The sequence below is a fragment of the Sceloporus occidentalis genome, unplaced genomic scaffold (genome assembly GCF_023333645.1).
Source record: "Sceloporus occidentalis isolate IW3139 unplaced genomic scaffold, rSceOcc1.0.p SCAF_3, whole genome shotgun sequence".
Taxonomy (NCBI): Eukaryota; Metazoa; Chordata; class Lepidosauria; order Squamata; family Phrynosomatidae; genus Sceloporus; species Sceloporus occidentalis.
The window spans coordinates 85,271,005-85,289,465 of record NW_028316983.1 but is presented as its reverse complement, the minus strand read 5'-3'; the positions used below and the strand labels follow the sequence as shown (position 1 = coordinate 85,289,465).

Genomic DNA, 18,461 nt, shown 5'->3' with positions numbered 1-18,461 from the left:
TCCATCCCTATTTAACCCTATACAAAAAGTTCCTATACTTTGATGTCTAACTCTGTGGCTCTTTGAGTCAGCTTTCTTTGCAACTATACCAAAACATCTTAACTGACTTTTATATTGGTTTGCTAAAACACTATGCTATAATCTTTCTTTTATAATTAAGTAACCTGAGAAATCTGTTGGGATCTATAAATTTTGAGAACTCTTACATAAAACAGAATATAAAGTGGATAGTCTTGCCATCAGAAGCCCATAAAAGTCAATGGCTTTATATGACACCTCTACAAATGGCATTATGTCATTGCATAATATTAGTAGGAAACTAAGATTTTTGTGCAAAACCATAAAATGTAATGAGTTTCACATAATCTACTCATATAAATGGAGCAAGAAAAAGAGAGGGAGAGAGACTTTTTAAAGTGGACTTCCAGCTTTTTGGCATCCTTAGAACATAATGAAATTTGGAAACTAGCTCAAAAATAATGAAACATTTCAGTGGCTACACCATGTGGTTGTTTCCTTTTGGTTGGTGGGAACATACACCTCAACTTCTTAAACTGTTCAACTGGTGGTCTTAATGGGGGAGGAGGTAATAGCCAATGATCTGAAAATGGAAAAATCTTAGGGAGCCAAAAATATTTGATTTTAGCTGAGCTAATATGTTCTATGTTACTTGTTATACTTGCCGTGAGACCTAATATATGAAGTTAGAATGTCCTCATTGATTCGGTGGCAATTATTTTCAGTTCTTCTTCTTCTTATTATTATGCTTTATTTATATAGCACTGTTTTGCTTCTTTAAAATGTATAAAACTTAAAATGGCCCGCCAGAAAAAATCTTATCAAGGTGAAATTTAGTTAGGCAAAGGAAATGATCATCACAGTGAGGGGTGTTTATACTTCTGAATCTCTTAACTATGTGAGAGTTAAATATGATCTGTGAAACTGAAGGAAATACATTCACAGCTTTTCTGTCATTGCAGCTTGTGTACATAAACAAATACGGGTATGATCAAGTGAAGGAAGAAGGGTTTCCCATGAATCGAGTTTATATAGCTCTGAAGGGTGTTCTCATATACATTCAAGGGAATGAAGACCAGAGTCTGGAACTGTGTTTGAAAATAATGAGATAGAGTTAAATGTTAGAAATGGGGAATTTAATTTGTTGCCAGTTAACACTAACAATTGATATCATGTAATTAGTTGGATCATAATTGACTGACTATTATTTACAATGTCAGTTCTGAAAACAGATAATGGATTTTGAAGCAAATGATGGAAAGGTTTTCACCTTTGATCCCTAAAGGCACCATTTGATACTGACTTATTTAAAACTGGGAGTTTTGTTGTTGTTGTTGTTGTTGTTGTTGTTTTAAAGTTGCCTTTACTCAACATGGATCTTTCCCCATGATGCAATTATTGATTGGTAATGGTAGAAGTATGCAACTTTTTGCTACCTATTCAGATAAGTTTTGTTACTGATCTGCCTCTCTTGGATCTTCTTTTTATCCCCCCCCCCCAATACTAATTAACATGTGTTTTTCAGATATCTTTTTTGTTAAGGGTTAATAAGGAGAGATGGTAGGTTAGTAAGCATTATGTGTTTATTTCAGCTAAAGGATACTGATTCACTGTAAATGCAGTGATACGTAGCTGGTTACAAAGATCAGCCAGTGAATCAAGGGTGTTATTAATCAAAATATTTTTTATTTCTCTGAGCATATGCAGAATATTTTTTCTGTATAACTAAATCCCCACATCCTCTCTGTTTCCCTACTTCCAATCAAGAAGAGCAATCTGCAGAAATCAGTGGCAAGTACATGTTTTGCATACAGAAGCCAGAGATCCCAGGTTCACCCACTGGCAGCTCCAGTGTAAAATATAATGTATCTAAAAACCCATTATTATTATTATTATTATTATTATTATTATTATTATTATTATTATTTACTTGTTGGATTTTTACATGATACCATAGGCTATGGAATAAGGGGAGTAAGGTGTCAAATATTCTGTAAGATTAGGCAAGGATGGGCTGACCTTTTCCCAAAAAACTATCAAATAGGATTGGACCACTAAAATTCTTGTGTAGTTGAGTCCCTTCAGGAATTGTTAACCAGACATGCATTAAATGGTCAAGCACCATATGACTGAGATAGCTATTACAGTTGAGCCCTCACAGGAGTAACTCAGGATGCACACATTCTGCCTTAGGTATATTTACTTGGGAAAACAGTAAGCAAAAGGGAAGATTGCATTCCAGATGGATAGACTCAGTCAAGGAAACCAAGGTCCTGAGTTTGCAAGAGCTGACCAGGGCTGTTGATGACAGTGTAACTTGGAGGTCTCCATTCATGGAACTGCCATAAGTTGAAGCTGACTTGACAACAGCTAAATGCTGCAATGAACATATGGAGGGGACTCCCAAATAGAAAGTGTACAGTTAAAGAGTATTCACAGTCAAGATGAAGAATGACTGAATGGCAATGGAACAAGAAATAGGGATCTGGGAGTCCAAGTAGACCACAAATTGAACATGAGTCAACAGTGCAACACGGCAGCTAACAAGGCCAATGCAATTTTAGGCTGTATCAATAAAAGTATAGTGTCTAGATCAAGGGAAGTAATGGTGCCACTCTATTCTGCTGGACCTGATCCCATCCACCCCTCACCATTCCCTTCTCCTTTTGTGTCATGTCTTGTCTTTTAGATTGTAAGCCTGAGGGCAGGGAACCCTCTATTATCCCCTCTGTTGTAAGCTGCCCGGATTCCCAGTGATTGGGCAGCATATAAATAAATCCTATTATTATTGTTGTTGTTGTTGTTATTATTATTATTATTATTATTATTATTATTATTCTGCTCTGGTCAGGCCCCACCTGGAATATTGTGTCCAGTTCTGGGCACCACAATTTAAAAAGGATGTGGAGAAACTGGAGCACGTCCAGAGGAGAGCGACTAAAATGGTGAAGGGTCTGGAAAACAAGCCCTATGAGGAACGACTTAAGGAGCTGGGGATGTTTAGCCTGGAGAAGAGAAGATTAAGAGGTGATGTGATAGCCCTGTTTAAATATTTGAAGGGTGTCATAAATTGAGGAAGGAACAAGCTTGTTTTCTGCTGCTCCAGAGACTAGAACCCAGAACAATGGATGCAAGCTCCAGGAAAAGAGATTCCACCTCAACATTAGGAAGAACTTCCTGACAGTAAGGGCTGTTCGACAGTGGAACACACTCCCTCAGAGTGTAGTGGAGTCTCCTTCCTTAGAGGTCTTTAAACAAAAGCTGGATGGCCATATGTCAAGGATGCTTTGATTGAGATTTCTTGGTGAGAGGGTTGGACTGGATGGCCTTTGTGATCTCTTCCAACTCTATTATTCTATGATTCTATAATTTGCCTTGTCTGCAGCAAAGGTTCAGAAAGCAATAAATGCAGCCCAGGGACTGATATCAATGATCACTAAAACAGTCTGAGATCTACTCTGAAAGCTTCCCTTGATGGGTAAGAAAAATGAGCATAACAACTACAACTAAAGCTCTCAGAGCATTTGAACTGCTCATGCAGGAGTGGGTGGAAGGAAAGAGAGAGGCCAAGAGATGAGGAAATGGAGAGAGGTTTGAGGAAAATATTTCATTTAATTATCCATGCCTAGCACCATGCAAGAATAAACATACTAAAACAGCAGAAAGGCATTCAATGCAGTTCACTATACATAGATGTATATGTACAGTACTATATATTATATAATAATAGGTAATAGAAAACATAACCTATAGAGGAGAAGTGATGAAGAGACAAAACATCCTCACTTTCTTTTTAAAAATCCTCCCATCCATATAGGATGGGAGGAGACAACACCAGTCTTTCATGTCTAAACATCCTGACAACCTGAGGGCTTTCTAATGAGCAAACAACTCACCTCTCCTCTAAAACCACATTCAGTCACTTTATTCCAACCAGGATCTCATCTTTTTCTTGTTAGAGGTAGCAGACAGAACAAAGCAGCCAACATGGAGCCATGTGATGAATTTAGTTGAATCAAAATCCTTCTCCTGAGGCCTTCCTGATTTACTGAACCTGGCAGAAAGAGAGTTGCTGCCTAACAAACTGAAATGGTTAAAAACCTATTGTACCATAAAAGTATAGAATTAATGTCACCATTATCCAGTAATGTAGTGAGTTAAGCTACTTTGGGAAAATTTAATGAATTCATAATTTGGCAATTTATTAACTAGTTGTTTCCAGACTTGCACAGAAAGTGGCATGCAACTGCCCAGAGTAATTACTAGCCCAATAGCATGGTTGAACTGTAACAGGAAATCTTGAATGAGCCTGGTTCATAAAGATCCCTGGGGAAGACTGAAAAATCTATTTTCAATTTTACATTAGCCATAGTTCCTTGAAACATCTAAACTTACTGAATATTACAGACAGCCTTCTGTATCCATGGATTCTGCATCCACAGATTCAACCATCATGGCCTGAAAATACTCACGCCCCCATAAAATCCAAAAAACAAACCTTAGTTTTGCCATCTTATATATAAGGGATATCATTTCACTATGCCACTGTACATAATATGACTTGAGGATCCATGGATTTTTGTATCTGTGTGGGATCCTAGAACCAAACCCCAGTGGAGACCAAAGGCCCACTGTAGTATGTTAAACTATGGTTTGAGAACAAGCCATTATCTGAAACCACAGTATGGATCATAGGGGCAACACAGGCCACCCCTTTCTACTGCAATCTAGGTGGCTTCGGAGCACAGTGTTTTGACACTGCATGCTTTGAAGCTGCCCAGTAGTTTAAAACTAATAATGAAGATATATTTGCTTTGTGGGATAGGCTCATCTATTGAACTCAAACTTGTTCATGTACTCATTTTCTTCAGAGCTAAACTCATTCTAACCCAATTCTAAATATATATTTTCCTCTACAGGAATTTGTACATATTTTTGTTTACATTTCTCAACAAGTGTACACTCATGTATGCTTACAATTAGCTTACAGTTGGAAACTGCTTAGACACTGTTAGTTTGTATGAAGCGGTATATAAATGAAGCTGTTTGTATGCATTTTTCAACTGTATGAATTTCCCAAGCATACAGTTCCCCCCTCCCCCCCCAAAAAAATGCAGACGTTTTCAAAAACATTTGTGAAGGGAGGAGCTGGGCAAACCTGCTTAGTACCACTCAACCACAGCTAAAGGAATGCTGTGGAAGGAAGCTTGTGGGGAAGAAAGGATACAAAACTGAGGCTTTTCTCTCACAGGGGAGATATAGGAAAAAGAAAGCCTACTGATAGAGAAAAACTGTAATAGAGATAGGAGAGTGAGCCATGGGGAAGAACTGAATAGAGTTTGGGGAGCTGTACATGATTAAATAGTTGATGATGTTGATTTTCTTTTCTGCCTCTCCTCATGGATTGAGGCAGGAAACAACAAATTAACAAATACACAACATCAATTAAAAACAGAACCAGCTAAAACACACATCAATCTAAAAGAACAAACAAGACACATGCATATTAAAGGAAATCACATTTAAAAAGTCATCATTTAAAATTCACAGTTTAAAAATAATCTGTCCAGAAACTAGTCTTTAACACTTTTAAATTCGAACAGTATATTCAGCTGTTGAATCTGAATACCAGTTAATGTGTGATCTGATTATGTCTTAATAAACTTCTGCTTGCACAACTGTGTGGCTGTTCCTGTTCAGTTTTAATGAACAGTCTGAACACATTGAATGCACAGAATACCACACTTAATTGTCCATATAGAGATCACCTTGTGGCCTAAATGCACAATCCAGAGAGGAATCTTGAGGAGGCCAGCGGGGAAGCTGAATGACAGAAACCCAAGGGTTTGGACTGCAAGTCCAGCCTGGAGACGGGAACCATCACAACATTTTTCTCTAATTTTCAAAATAGACTGCAAGTTCAGAAATGAGTAAATTTCCACCACAATCTCCATTTAGGTCCATATTCAGTTCTGTTCATAGAGGTCTGAGGTACAAACTGGGTAATACCAAATTAAATTTTGAATCCAACAGTTTACTTACTTATCCTTATTTCTGCCAACAAGAAGAAGATAGAGCAGAGAGGGAATAGGAAAGCTAAAAAATTATGCAGACTTGTTCACATAATGGGCATCTGTGTTTTCCAGTTATATTTGAGCCAAGCCAGTGTGTAGCACAGATTGAAGACCTGAAATTTTACTTTATTTTTGTTGTTTTGCAAAAGAGACTTTCCAGTTCTCAAGAAAAGCTATACTATATCATAAATCTTAAATCTGCTTGCTGTTACTGGAGTGGCTCTTCTTCTTTTCTATAAACACTCTACAATGAAGCCCATTTGGCAAAGGTTAAGAGATTATATAAATATCTCTGAAGAACAAGGATTTTGTGAGGGACAAATGTGTTTTGAAAATGAAACTCTCCAAATGCTGCTGCACTAAAGAATCTCAGATTATTTTGTTTAAATAACTCAGCTTCTCAGAATATCTACTTTGAGCATTTTATGTTTACCACAAGAAGCACAATACAACTTCCAAACTTTTTCAAAGCACAGTTGCTTTTCAGTTTTTTTGTATGCTTACAAGCACATCATACTTGGCATTGTATAGCCGAATTACTAATAGTTATAGAAGTAAGACAGAGAGAAAAACAAAGAGAGAATAACAAACCTGAAGCCAAAGGCTTTCATGGCCAGCATCCATAGTTTTTTGTGGGTTTTTCAGGCTATGTGGCTATGTTGTAGAAGAGTTTATTCCTGATGTTTCACCAGCATCTGTGGCTGGCATCTTCAGAGAATGCTGGCATGGAAGAGAGTTGGATATATGTATACTTGTGACTCTGGGTAGGGAGAAGTGATTTCCATGTTAATCTGTGTATTGTTTTGTTGTTGGTGGCAGGGCCTCAGGGTGGGAGGATATGCAAAGAGGATTAGTGTCTGCTAATTGGTGATCATTATCTGCTATGAAAGCCCCTGACCCTGGGTGGTTTCTCATTTGCATTTGCTGAGTCCTGGCTTTGCTATTTTTCAGGACTTGTAGTCAAACCTTGTTCACTTTAAGGGTTTCTTCTTTTCGGTTGAAATTATCCAGATGTTTGTGGATTTCAATGGCTTCCCTGTGCATCCTGACATGGTACTTGTTGACATGGTCAATAATTTCAGTGTTTTCAAACAGCTTTTTATGCCCAGGATGGTTTATAATGTGTTCTCCTAGTGCTGATTTTTCTGGCTGACTCAGTCTGCAGTGTCTCTCGTGTTCCTTGATTCGTGTTTGTACACTGTGTTTGGCGGTCCCTATGTAAACTTGTCTGCAGCTGCATGGTATGCAGTAAACTCCTGCAGCTGTGAGAGGGTCTCTCTTGTTCTTTGCTGAGCGCAGCATTTGCTGGATTTTCTTGGTTGGTTTGTAAACCATTTGGAGGTTGTATTTTCTCACCAGTTTCCCTTTTCTGTCTGGGACTCCTTTGATGTATGGTAAAAATACCTTCCCTTTGGATGTTTGCTTGTCTTCACTCCTCTGGGTTTTCCTGGGTCTGGCAACCCTTCTGATGTCTGAGCAGGAATAACCATTAGCTTGTAGAGCCCGGTCTAGGTGCTTCAATTCATCTTCCAAGAAGTGGGGTTTACAGATCCGTTTTGCCCGGTCTACCAGTGTTTTTATTGTACTTCTTTTTTTGTCCTATGTGATGGTTGGAGTTCTTGTGCAAGTATCTGTCTGTGCGTGTAGGTTTTCTGTACACTGTGTAGCCCAAACATTAGTTCGGCTTGCGGATGACTAGGACATCCAAGAATGGTAGTGTTCCTTCCTTTTCTTTTTCCATAGTGAAATGGATGTTGGGGTGGATGTTGTTCAGATGGTTCAAAAACACAGCCAGATCTTCCGCATGGCTCCAAATGGTGAAAGTGTCATCCACATATCGGAACCATGTTGTGGGCTTTTTTGGTGCTGTTTCCAGGGCTTGCTTTTCAAAGTGTTCCATATAAAAATTTGCTATCACAGGGCTTACAGGGCTTTCCATTGCTACCCCATCTCTCTTCTTGTAGAATCCATTGTCCCACTGGAAATAACTCATGGTGAGACAATGTTCAAACAGGACTGTAATGTCTTCCAGAAAAATTTGTCGAATGAGTACCATGGTGTCCATTATGGGGACTTTGATGAGCTGGGAGACCACATCAAAGCTGATTAGTGTGTCTCCAGGTTTAAGTTCAAGGTTGTTGATTTTTCCTATGAAATGAGCTGAATCCGTGATGTACGTTTGCCCTATATCAGTTTGTAATTGTGTGGCCAGAAACTTGGCCAAGTCATATGTTGGTGATCCAATAGCATTAACTATGGGTCAGAATGGAATGGAATCCTTGTGGATCTTGGGAAGTCCTTTAGAGTCTTGGTGGGAGAGCCTCAGATTTGCACAAACTTTGTCTTGTTGTTGGCTGAATTGAGGAGTTTTTGATCAGGGTGTTCGTTTTCCTGGTGATTGTGTTGGTTGGGTCTTGTTTCAGTTTTTTGTATGTTGGAGGATCCAGGAGTTCCTTGATTTTTCGTTTGTATTGTTCTGTTTCCATGATTACTATGGCATTGCCTTTGTCCGCTGGGAGAATGATGATTTCTGGGTCCAAATTGAGGTCCTTGATGGCTTTTCTTTCTTTTTAGGTTATGTTGCTGGAGGTAGTTTTGCCTTGTGCAGAATCCTGGCTGTTTCTCCTCTTATCTCTTCCACTTCCTCCTCTGGGAGATGGTGGAGGGCGGATTCAACCTGGGCAATGATGCCTTCAACTGGGATTCTGGTGGCGGTTAATGCAAAGTTGCCACCTTTGGCCAGGATGGCTATTTCCTCTTTTGAAAGTTGCCACTGTGTGAGATTGATGATAGTTCATGATATATCTAGTGAGGGTTTCAGCTGGTGCTTAAGCCATTTGTTGAATTTTTGTTTTGGTGTTTTGGTGTGGTCTGCCATATCTTTTTCCATTTCCCTGTAGGTGAGGCTGTGAGTTTTGTCCCAGTCTTGGGTGTTCATCTTCTGACTGATGCTGAGGTGGAGTGATAGCAGTTCCTTGTCTATGTTGGCCACTTCTTTGCGGTTGGTGTGTATTCTCTCCCATTCCATCCTGTTGTAGATAAGATTGGCCTGTGGGGATTTGAAGGTCCTTTTTGCTGTGAGAAAGTGTGATATGGTATCTGTGTCTCGGCAGTGTAGCAGGAAAATTAGCGAGCAGAGTAGGTGTGCTTTCCTGGTCCGGAGTTTTTCCAGTCTCTGGGTGTTTTGGAACAGTTTCTCCCAGTAGAAATTTCCAATGTGAAGTTGAAGGCTTTCATGGCCGGGATCCATAGTTTTTTGTGGGTTTTTTGGGCTATGTGGCCATGTTCTAGAGGAGTTTATTCCTGATGTTTCAGCAGCAGGAATAAACTCTTCTAGAACATGGCCACATAGCCCAAAAAACCCACAAAAACTATATAATAACGAAGCTGTTTTTGGACTTAGTATTGTTCATGTGGAAGCAGTATTTTGAAAATGAATGAGAAATGTGTGGACTGCAGTTCCCATATAATTTCATTGTTGACTCTGCTGGCTAGGGCTGATGGGAGTTTGCAGCCCAATAGCAACAGATATAAGGCCATACATTCTCCACTCCTGACACTGAAGATGGGCTCAATGAGCCAACTTCTGACTCATCCCCACGTTCTGTGTTGTGTGGGATTCTACACATGTTTTTGAAGCCCTGCTTTCCAGAGACATCCCATGACCTGACTGCAATACAGTCTAACCCTGGTATCAGTGGGATTGGTTTCTGTGGTTTCATTAATCTGTGTCCAGGAAAAAAATGTCTCTCTAGACAACTGAAAATCAATTGGGCTTCATAGAAATTTGTCAGTTGCATTGCTTCCCAGTGCAATTCTGTGGTCAGCTTCCAGCAGAAATATAGCATTCATCATTATCTGGGGTTCTCACTACATGTAGTAAGTTTGGAAAGGTATCCCCAATAGATATGGGGGTTGGACTGTACTGAAACCATGCTGCTGCAGTATTGACATGTTTCACCCAAAGGAGGCCTCCAAGGATGAAGAAGGGGGAAAGAAGAGCCAGAATGATGGGCCCCAGTAGGAGCAGGAGGGTAACAATCCTGTAATGGTATAGGCAGAGGCAGAATTCAGATCACCCCAGACAGCTATTGCAATCTGGTGGAGGCAGCCAAGAGACATTTCATCCTCTTGAACAACATAAATTAAAGTGCAGCTAGCAAAAGGTCAGGCAATGCCCTGCTCCATTTTAAATTCAGGATGCTGAATTTAATGAGGTCAGCTGGACTGCTGGCTATAAATTAGCTCAGCCCAGGCCATTCTGTTGCTGTAGAATAATAGGTCCCAAACCTCTGGGATACCCTGTCTTATATCTATGGCTTCTTGGCCCTCCATATACTTCTGGAGTAATCTTTCTAGCAATTTCTCTCTTGACTTTGAACTCTGTCAAGACTGCTTTCTCTCATTGAACTTTGGACTGTCTGGACCATGCTCCTGTTTGTCACTCTGTTTATGCCTTGGGATTTGCTTGGCATTCCTGTGCCAGTTTTGGACTCAACATGTGCTCACTGAGAACTCATTTGTTATAAGCAGGTCAGATATAAGACTTCAAGGTTCTCATATTGGAACTAAGTAGCAATGGGACAGGCCAGTACTTGGATGGCATGCTAAAGCTTATGAGATGGAATTCTGCTTAAATTCTGTCCTGCAAAGAAATTGGGACAGAAGTGTAATAAAGTAGAAATACAGTCTGCCTTCCTTATTGGTGGACTTGCCATCCATGGATTTAACCATCCGTGGATGGCAAGCCTCTGTTTGATTAATGGTGGTGCATATGTGCTTTAATGGAACTTGAGCATGCATGGATTTTTGTATCCGCGGTGTGTGTCTGTGTGTCCTGAATGGATCCTTTGTAAATACAGCTGTCTGGCTGTGTATGCTTTCTGTAGGGATAAAAAAGCTGTTGAGTATGATTTTTTTCAAGAGTTTGTTTTTCCATGACTAAACATTTCTATTTTTTCCCTTGGGAGAAATTTGTACATATTCTTGTTTCCATTCTCCCCCCCCCCCCCCCCATGTGTACTTTTGTGTATGTATTCGTCAGCTGTACCAACCTTCTCCTGCACTTTTTTCAAATGCAATCATGTTTTCAAACACATTTTTGTGTGGTTTTACAATATACATGTTAAGCATGGAAAATTTCCAATATAAACCACATTTAAATCCGTGTTCATTTTAGTATGGTTTGGTTCAGAGATGAAAACTGGGCAATTTGTTGTTATGTGGGGGCAAATCAGCTTCAACTTACAGTAACCCTTTGAATAAGAGATTTTGTTATCCTGTTATTGGTAGCCCTGCTTAGGTTTTGTAAACTCAGGGGTGTCACTTCTTTTTAATAAATGTTCTTTACAATGAAAGCCTTTTGGAAAAGGTTAAGGATGCAAAAGAGCAAATCAAAGATCAAATCTCAATCCTTGGCGTATTTCAAGGTGGACCCAAACATATTGTCCTTCTAGTGTCCTGTTGTATAAAAAATTGTTTTCTAAAGCCTGAGTAAAGGGACACAGGTATAAACAGTTATAAATTTAAGAAGAGCCCTAAGATTTCACCTTTGATTTGCTAGTAGACAAATTTTGGAACTAGATAGTGAAAACTGAAGAAAATGAATTAATTTGAAATGTGGTGCTGGAGAAGAGTTCTACGACTACCATGGGCTGTTAAAAGAGAAATGAATGGGTCCTAGACAAATCAGGCCTGAACTCTCACTAGAAGCCAAGATGATTAAACTGAGGCTATCATACTTTGGATACATCATAAGACAACACGAGCCATTGGAAAAGGCAATAATGCTCAGTAAAGTGGAAAACAGTAGGTGAAAGGATTCACTTTAAGAAGCCACAGCCCTAATTTTGCAAGACCTGAACTGGGTTGTTGATGATTGGCATGCTCACAGGTCTCTCATTTATAAGATGAAATCACCTTAATAAAATAAAAAAAATAAAATAAATAAATTTTTTTATTTATATACCGCCCTTCCACAGATCAGGGCGGTTTACAGCACTTTAAAAACAATACATTAAAAACATCAATATCATTACAATAAAAACAGAAAGCCCCGAGTTAGCCAGTCCCCTTGCCAGTGAAGAGGAAGGAGGTCCATAGGACATCTTAATCGGGGAATGCATTACCAAAAAGGAAGGTCTTCAAATCCCTTTTAAATTGGGCCAGGGAGGTGGCCGAGCGGAGCTCTATGGGCAGCGTGTTCCAAAGGGCCGGGGCGGTAATGGAAAATGTCTTCCTGGTAGTGGAGAGATAACAACAATAAAGTGAATAAATATGAAGATGAACTTGAAGACAACTTTAAATAGTATCATGGTTAGTGTGTTTTATATAGACAACCTAGTGGTAATAAACACTGAGCCAATAACCTAGCTTCAAGGAATGGAATGGAACAAGTAGGAACAATCATACTGAGTTGTTTTGTAGCATGTAATATTTTCATATTGCTTTATGTTATATGAGATAGCCACTGAAGTGAATATATAATGTATCATTCTGGTTTCCATGTTATGAGCATTTGGATTTTAATTGTTGCTGCTTGAAAATGGAATTTTCCATCTGAGAAGCTGTTTTCACAAAAAGGACAAATATGGTGAGGGCTATGTGAAGGTTGTGTCAGCTCGTATGGACAGTTGTATACAAAGACATCTGGCTGTTCCATTTTCAAATGGCAATCATATTACTTATCCAATGTGTGAAATGGGCCTCCTCTTATTCATCTTCTTTTTTTTTTTAATAAAATAGGCAACAATCTAGGTGGCCTTGATGAAAAGGGGAGGGGGTTGCTTTGATTTTTTTTAACATCACATTCATATTGCTCAGGTAAAATTGGAGCATAGCTTTGGCCTTGTGGTGCCTGATATTTCATAGGCTGTAGATGATCATGCCAAACAAGGTCATTTTATGAATTATGATGGGACTACATAGGATTTCAGTGAGAAGGACTGGTTGTGTGTAGACAGCCCCATATCAATGCCAACTCTTTGAGATGGTCACATTGCTGATTGTTAGCGTTAAAAAGACACCCTCTTGCTCCTATTATGATGGCATCTAATTATCTTGAATTGTGTCTTGGAATAAAACCAACTTATAGCGAACTAGCAAATGTACATTGAAACACCTGGGTATTGGCTATGAACATCAGGGTGTGCTACAATGGATCCATCTGCATCTCTTGGCATGTAACAGAGCTTTTTCTGTATCACTGGTTGGGAAGCAGGATCCAAAAGGAGACAGATTAGTGATGCTTGTATGAAAGGCATACAGGGAAAGAAACTGTTTTGAAAGACATGCCAGTAGGTTAGGTAAACCTGTCTGTGTTATCCCAACTGGTAATGGGTGGTAAATAAGTAATGGATAATTGTCAGCATAGTAATATTTCCAGCAGAAGAAAGAATAATATGCATATTGTTTTATTTATTTTCTCAGTGTGTTACGTTTTCAAAGGACTCAGTGAGCTAGTATAATGTAGTGGGACAGGATGCTAAACCTGAGCAGGAAAACCCAGTTCAAATCTCCATTTAGAGGAGAAGGTCCTCTTGGACCAATCAGTTCTCCCATTAATGGGAACAACCATGTATAAACCACATGGGAGAAAGTGCAGGATACAGCTATGATCAAATCTAAGCAAGTCATTAAAAAGTCAACCCAAAAGTACTTCAAAGATATGTAAGATGACTTTCTATGATAATGCTGACTTATTACAATAGAAGTGGTTGGCTTCAGATATTCAGTCATGAATGGAACATATGACAGATGAAAAAGCTGCTCTGTATTATTCCTCTTTTGCTATGCCCCTCACACTGACTTCTGCCACAGCATGGAGCTACTCATAGTGCAGCCAGTGGCTGGCTCACAATATTTTGCTCCTGAAGTTGGAGGAGTAGCAAATATGCCTCCCAGGTAAAGGGAGTACCTAAAACTCTAAAAGATGTTTTGGGATATGTGACAAAAAATGCCACAAATTATTTTCATGCTTTATAGAAGTAAAAATATAATAAGAACAAAGCAAATAACCAAAAGTTTGTTGCTCCTTCTATGACACTTAAAATTTCATGTCAGAGGTGGCAGCCAAAGCATGCTGTGGATAGGGAAGGACCATATGGATTTGCCCTGCTACTCCTTCCTTAATCTCTACTGTCCAAATTTGCAGGTTTGAGGGAGCAGTGGCATAAGGCATTTACCATCCCTGGGAACCTAGCTACTCATGTTCAGTATTTGTTAAAAAGTGACACACTGAACAGAGGTGAAGCTGAACATCCATTTTGTGTATGTGTATGCATATGCATGTTCATTTTTGTTTCCACAATCCTTTCCCCGCCCCCTCAGACTGCATCAGCTTGGAGCACGCTGCACCCTGGAATGAATTTCACTCAAGATGATGTGGACATGAACCGCCTCTGGTACTTCCATACTAACATCCTGATTCCAGAAAGTCATGACAGCTTCCGATTTTATGTGACAGATGGGCAGAACAGCTCTCCACCAGGAAGCTTCTATATGTTCATTAAAAGTATGGTCAAAGGTAGGAAATGAGGATAGTTATGTGGGTTATTCATATATCTTTTGGGAGACCAAACTGTTGCAGAATGAAAGGGGGGGTGGAAAACTTTACGTGGCACTGATGTATTTTTAAATGCATGGGTGAAGTTTGTACTGCAGCAATCTCTAAAGGATGCCATCTCTTTCCAGTGTTGTGATGAACAAGCTAATTAGAATCCAATCCATTATGCGCATAACTAATTGCATAAGTTTACAAATCTGTTGACTATTACGATTGCAGTCCCCTGTGTCTGTTCGTGACTACTGACCAAAAGGAAAAGTTCACATCTAAAACCTTCCGTGAAGAGATCCAGTATTATATCCCAACTGAGTGTCAAAGCTGTCATAAACCTAGCTAGCTCTTCAAAGTTCAAGGCTTAAAGACAAGTTATGAGATGTCCTTAGAAGATTTTAGGACCTTTTGCAGATGGGAAGAAGAGGGTGTTATGAACAAAATTGACTCCCCTCACTTTTCTAGCTGGGGTGGCAAGAGGGAGACGAAAACTGACAAAATCAGATGAGAATAACTGTGTGAGGCCTTTTCCAAGTATTGTTGTTTAATCCTTTTGGAAATGAATAGAAATCACAATGAGACACACAGGAGTCCCTGGAGTGTGAAATACTTCTAAATTTGTGCCAGGTGGCTGTAATTTATTGAACATAGGTTTTTGTGAAATAGTGCTCCTGTCATGAAGAAGATTGGCATAAGAGAAATGGAAGCAGCTAAATCTCTGGGGGTCTTCTTTGGCGAAAACCCTCTATTGAGTCCTCCTGTGACTTGTGCTCATAACTGCGGAGGAAAACAGGGATGCCATCTGTAAACTGTGATTCATAAACACACTGTCAATCTGCCACGTTACCCTGACATCATAAAATAACAAGGAGCAGTATTGTAATAAAGAGGGGAAGATTGCAATCAACCAATTAAATGCATTTAATTTATTTTCTGTTACAGCTGAGGCTTTATTTATTAGTAAACAGCTGCATTTATTACAGGGATTTAAAAAAGAAATCCAGGAGATCACCAACTGGCACTTTTTGATAATCTATTAATCCTGAACAATCATCTGGATATTCCATTTTAGGAAATATAAAACTATCCACAGTTAATGTGTGTGCAAGTAAGAGTGTGTTGTGTATGTGTGTTATAGTGACGTATGTTGCTTGAAATCTATAGAATTACCACTCCTATAGAAGCTCCTATCCTTTTTAGATACAGTTCACACCTTTGTGACAGTGATATGTAAAATCTTTAAACAGGACATGTTGTAGGATAGATTTTCCCAGTGGTGTGGCTCTTGTATAGTCTAGGCTACTTTGTCTTATTTTGGAAGTCAAATCATGTAGTGTTGGCCTCAGGTAGTGTGTGTTAGATCATTGTGCAAAAATTAAACCTTGGATTGGACATGATGTTCAGGCATTTCAAAGGGTCCATTACTTGAATCATGTGTGATTTGGGATCTCCTACATACCCAAATATTTGCTCATTGTTGGTTAACAAAGCAAGCATCAACTTTATACATAGATATCTTGCTACTTTCCTTTGCTCTTTCTTCATTCTCAAAAATTCAGACTTGGTCCCAGCAAAGCTTGAATCTCCTAACAAATGTTCATGCCTAACCTGCATGGTTTTGTATTTACTAAATTTATAAAGGTGCATTTACAAAAACAAAAATCAAATTTACAATTATAAATGAGGGGGGAGGGGAAAATCACAGTTCCTCATTCCATGTCTGCAACAACTGAGTATTGAGGTGGCAGGGATGAATCTGGATGGTTACATTTTACTCATCTTTACTTTCTGTGTTTGAGACAAGAATAATATATGAAAACTAAGGAAACCTTTGAGAAAGAGGGAGAAGGGTGAGAGTGGGGATAGCATGTTCATAATCCTTTATGGCTGAGATCACAAAGCTAATGCCAGGTCAAGAACTCTGCTTGTTAAGGATTCCCTTTAATGACTGACAAAGATCTTTCAAGATGAGTGTGTGTGTGTGCATGTGCGTACCTGCACGCCTGCTGATACATCAGGAAGTCACACATTCAAAATACATCACCCACTTTTAGCTAGATGACATGGAGGTCTGTTTCAGTTATTTGCCTTTCAGAATTGCCATTTTCTTCCAAACACCAAGAGTCAGTCTGTCATCTGTCTATCATCTGTCTTTCTATCTGATTTGTCCTTCCCTCTGATTGAACAATGCTACATGCATCTTAAAATATATTATAATAATAGCAATAGCGATAGAAAATACATTTCTATACCACTTATTATTGCACTTAAGCATTTCCTAAGTGATTTACAATGTGTAAGCTAATTGCCCCCAACTAGCTGGGTATGCATTTTAGTAATCTACGGAAGGATGCAAGGCTGAATCAACCCTGGAGCCCTTCAGGATCAAACTCACCAGCTTGTAGCTGTGAGAAGCCACACTATTGGTATTTAACCACTGCATCACCAGGGCTCCTACAACACACACTAACACCCAAAGCCATGCACTTCTTGTCATCTGGGATTTGAGTGGTGTCAACGTTTGTTTGATTTCAGCTCTGCAGACCCAGGGGAACTGATAGTTTAAACTGCATCCACACTGCAGAATAATCCAGTTTGACACCACTTTAACTGCCATGGCTCAGTGCTGGGAACTGTAGTTTGTTTAGGTACCAGAGTTCTCTGACAGGGAAGGATAAATGTCTCACAAAGCTACAATTCCTAGAATTCCATAGCATTGAGCCATGGAAGTTAAGATAGTGTTAGACTGGATTATTTCTACAGTGTGGATGCAGCCTCGGTGTTCTTCTGACAGGCATCGGTTAATGCAAGCCCTTGAATCTATTCCTTCTTTGGTTGATGGGTGAAGCAGGCTGGTGTGCTCTGATCATGGCAGTCTTCCCAGGAGGCAAGAAGTGCAACAGAAACTGAAGTCTCTCAGTCTATCTATTTGATTTGTATCCTGAGTTTTCCTCACAATTGAGAATTAAAGCAGTTCAAAGCAACATTAAGAGTGCATTCCTAATTAGCCAAGGTGGGCAAAGGCCATGAAAGCTACCAGTAGCCCAGCTGAAGCTCTGTTAAATATAGCCTGGGAAAGGAGTTTGAACTACTCTTGCACTGGCCTAACTTGTGCCAGTTTGTGACCATATCCCTGCTCTGGAGGAGGTCTGGGTCTGGTAAAACTTGACTCATCCTTTACCTTATCCTTTCTCTCTGCTCTTTTTGGTTGTTCTGCTGACAGATCTTAGCAATTTTTTCTGAGATCAGTTGGCAGAAGAGTTCTGCAAGCAGAAGAATATTCATGCTAACAGAAGAGGTTTGTGCCAGCAGCTGTACATCTTTGAGAGTAAGATTTAAGTGTAAAATGGATACAGATAGAAGATATGAAAGTAGATAAAACATGGGCAGAAGGAACGTCAAACTTCTGATAAAAACTGGTGTTACCCAAAATGCTGGTGGTACCAGGAGGGCACTGACAAATTAATATGGTTTAGGGGAATTTTACTAGCTCAAATAAAGTATCTTGGCCAAGGCAACAGTTGGCTGTGGGAACTTAATCCTGTTTATACTGGTTCTAAATCACACTGAACTCCAGAGGCAAATCCAAATAGGTTTTGTATTTTTATTAAGGAAATAATCAACTCATACACAAGAACACACTCATGTATGCACACAAGAACTAACAAAGCAAAGGTGGGAAATGATGAAGAGTGCAGGCTTTGCTAGTGGTATCAGAGATAGAAATGGCATGCAAAGAATAGGAATAGGGGCATCACAGCGCCACTCCAGATGCCTTGGCAGCAGTGGAGAAAGAAGAAAGGAGCTGTGTTACA

At 39.4% G+C, this 18,461-nt stretch overlaps 1 protein-coding gene across 1 annotated transcript in view; it reads left to right on the top strand.

Moving 5' to 3' along the window:
* LOC149316364 (FRAS1-related extracellular matrix protein 1-like) overlaps positions 1–18,461 on the top strand; it is a 130,365-nt gene that overhangs the window by 58,042 nt on the left and 53,862 nt on the right. Inside the window, exon 22 of the mRNA XM_089515282.1 lies at positions 14,421–14,616. Within this exon, the coding sequence (XP_089371408.1) occupies positions 14,421–14,616 (196 nt within the window). The remainder of the gene's footprint in view (positions 1–14,420; positions 14,617–18,461) is intronic.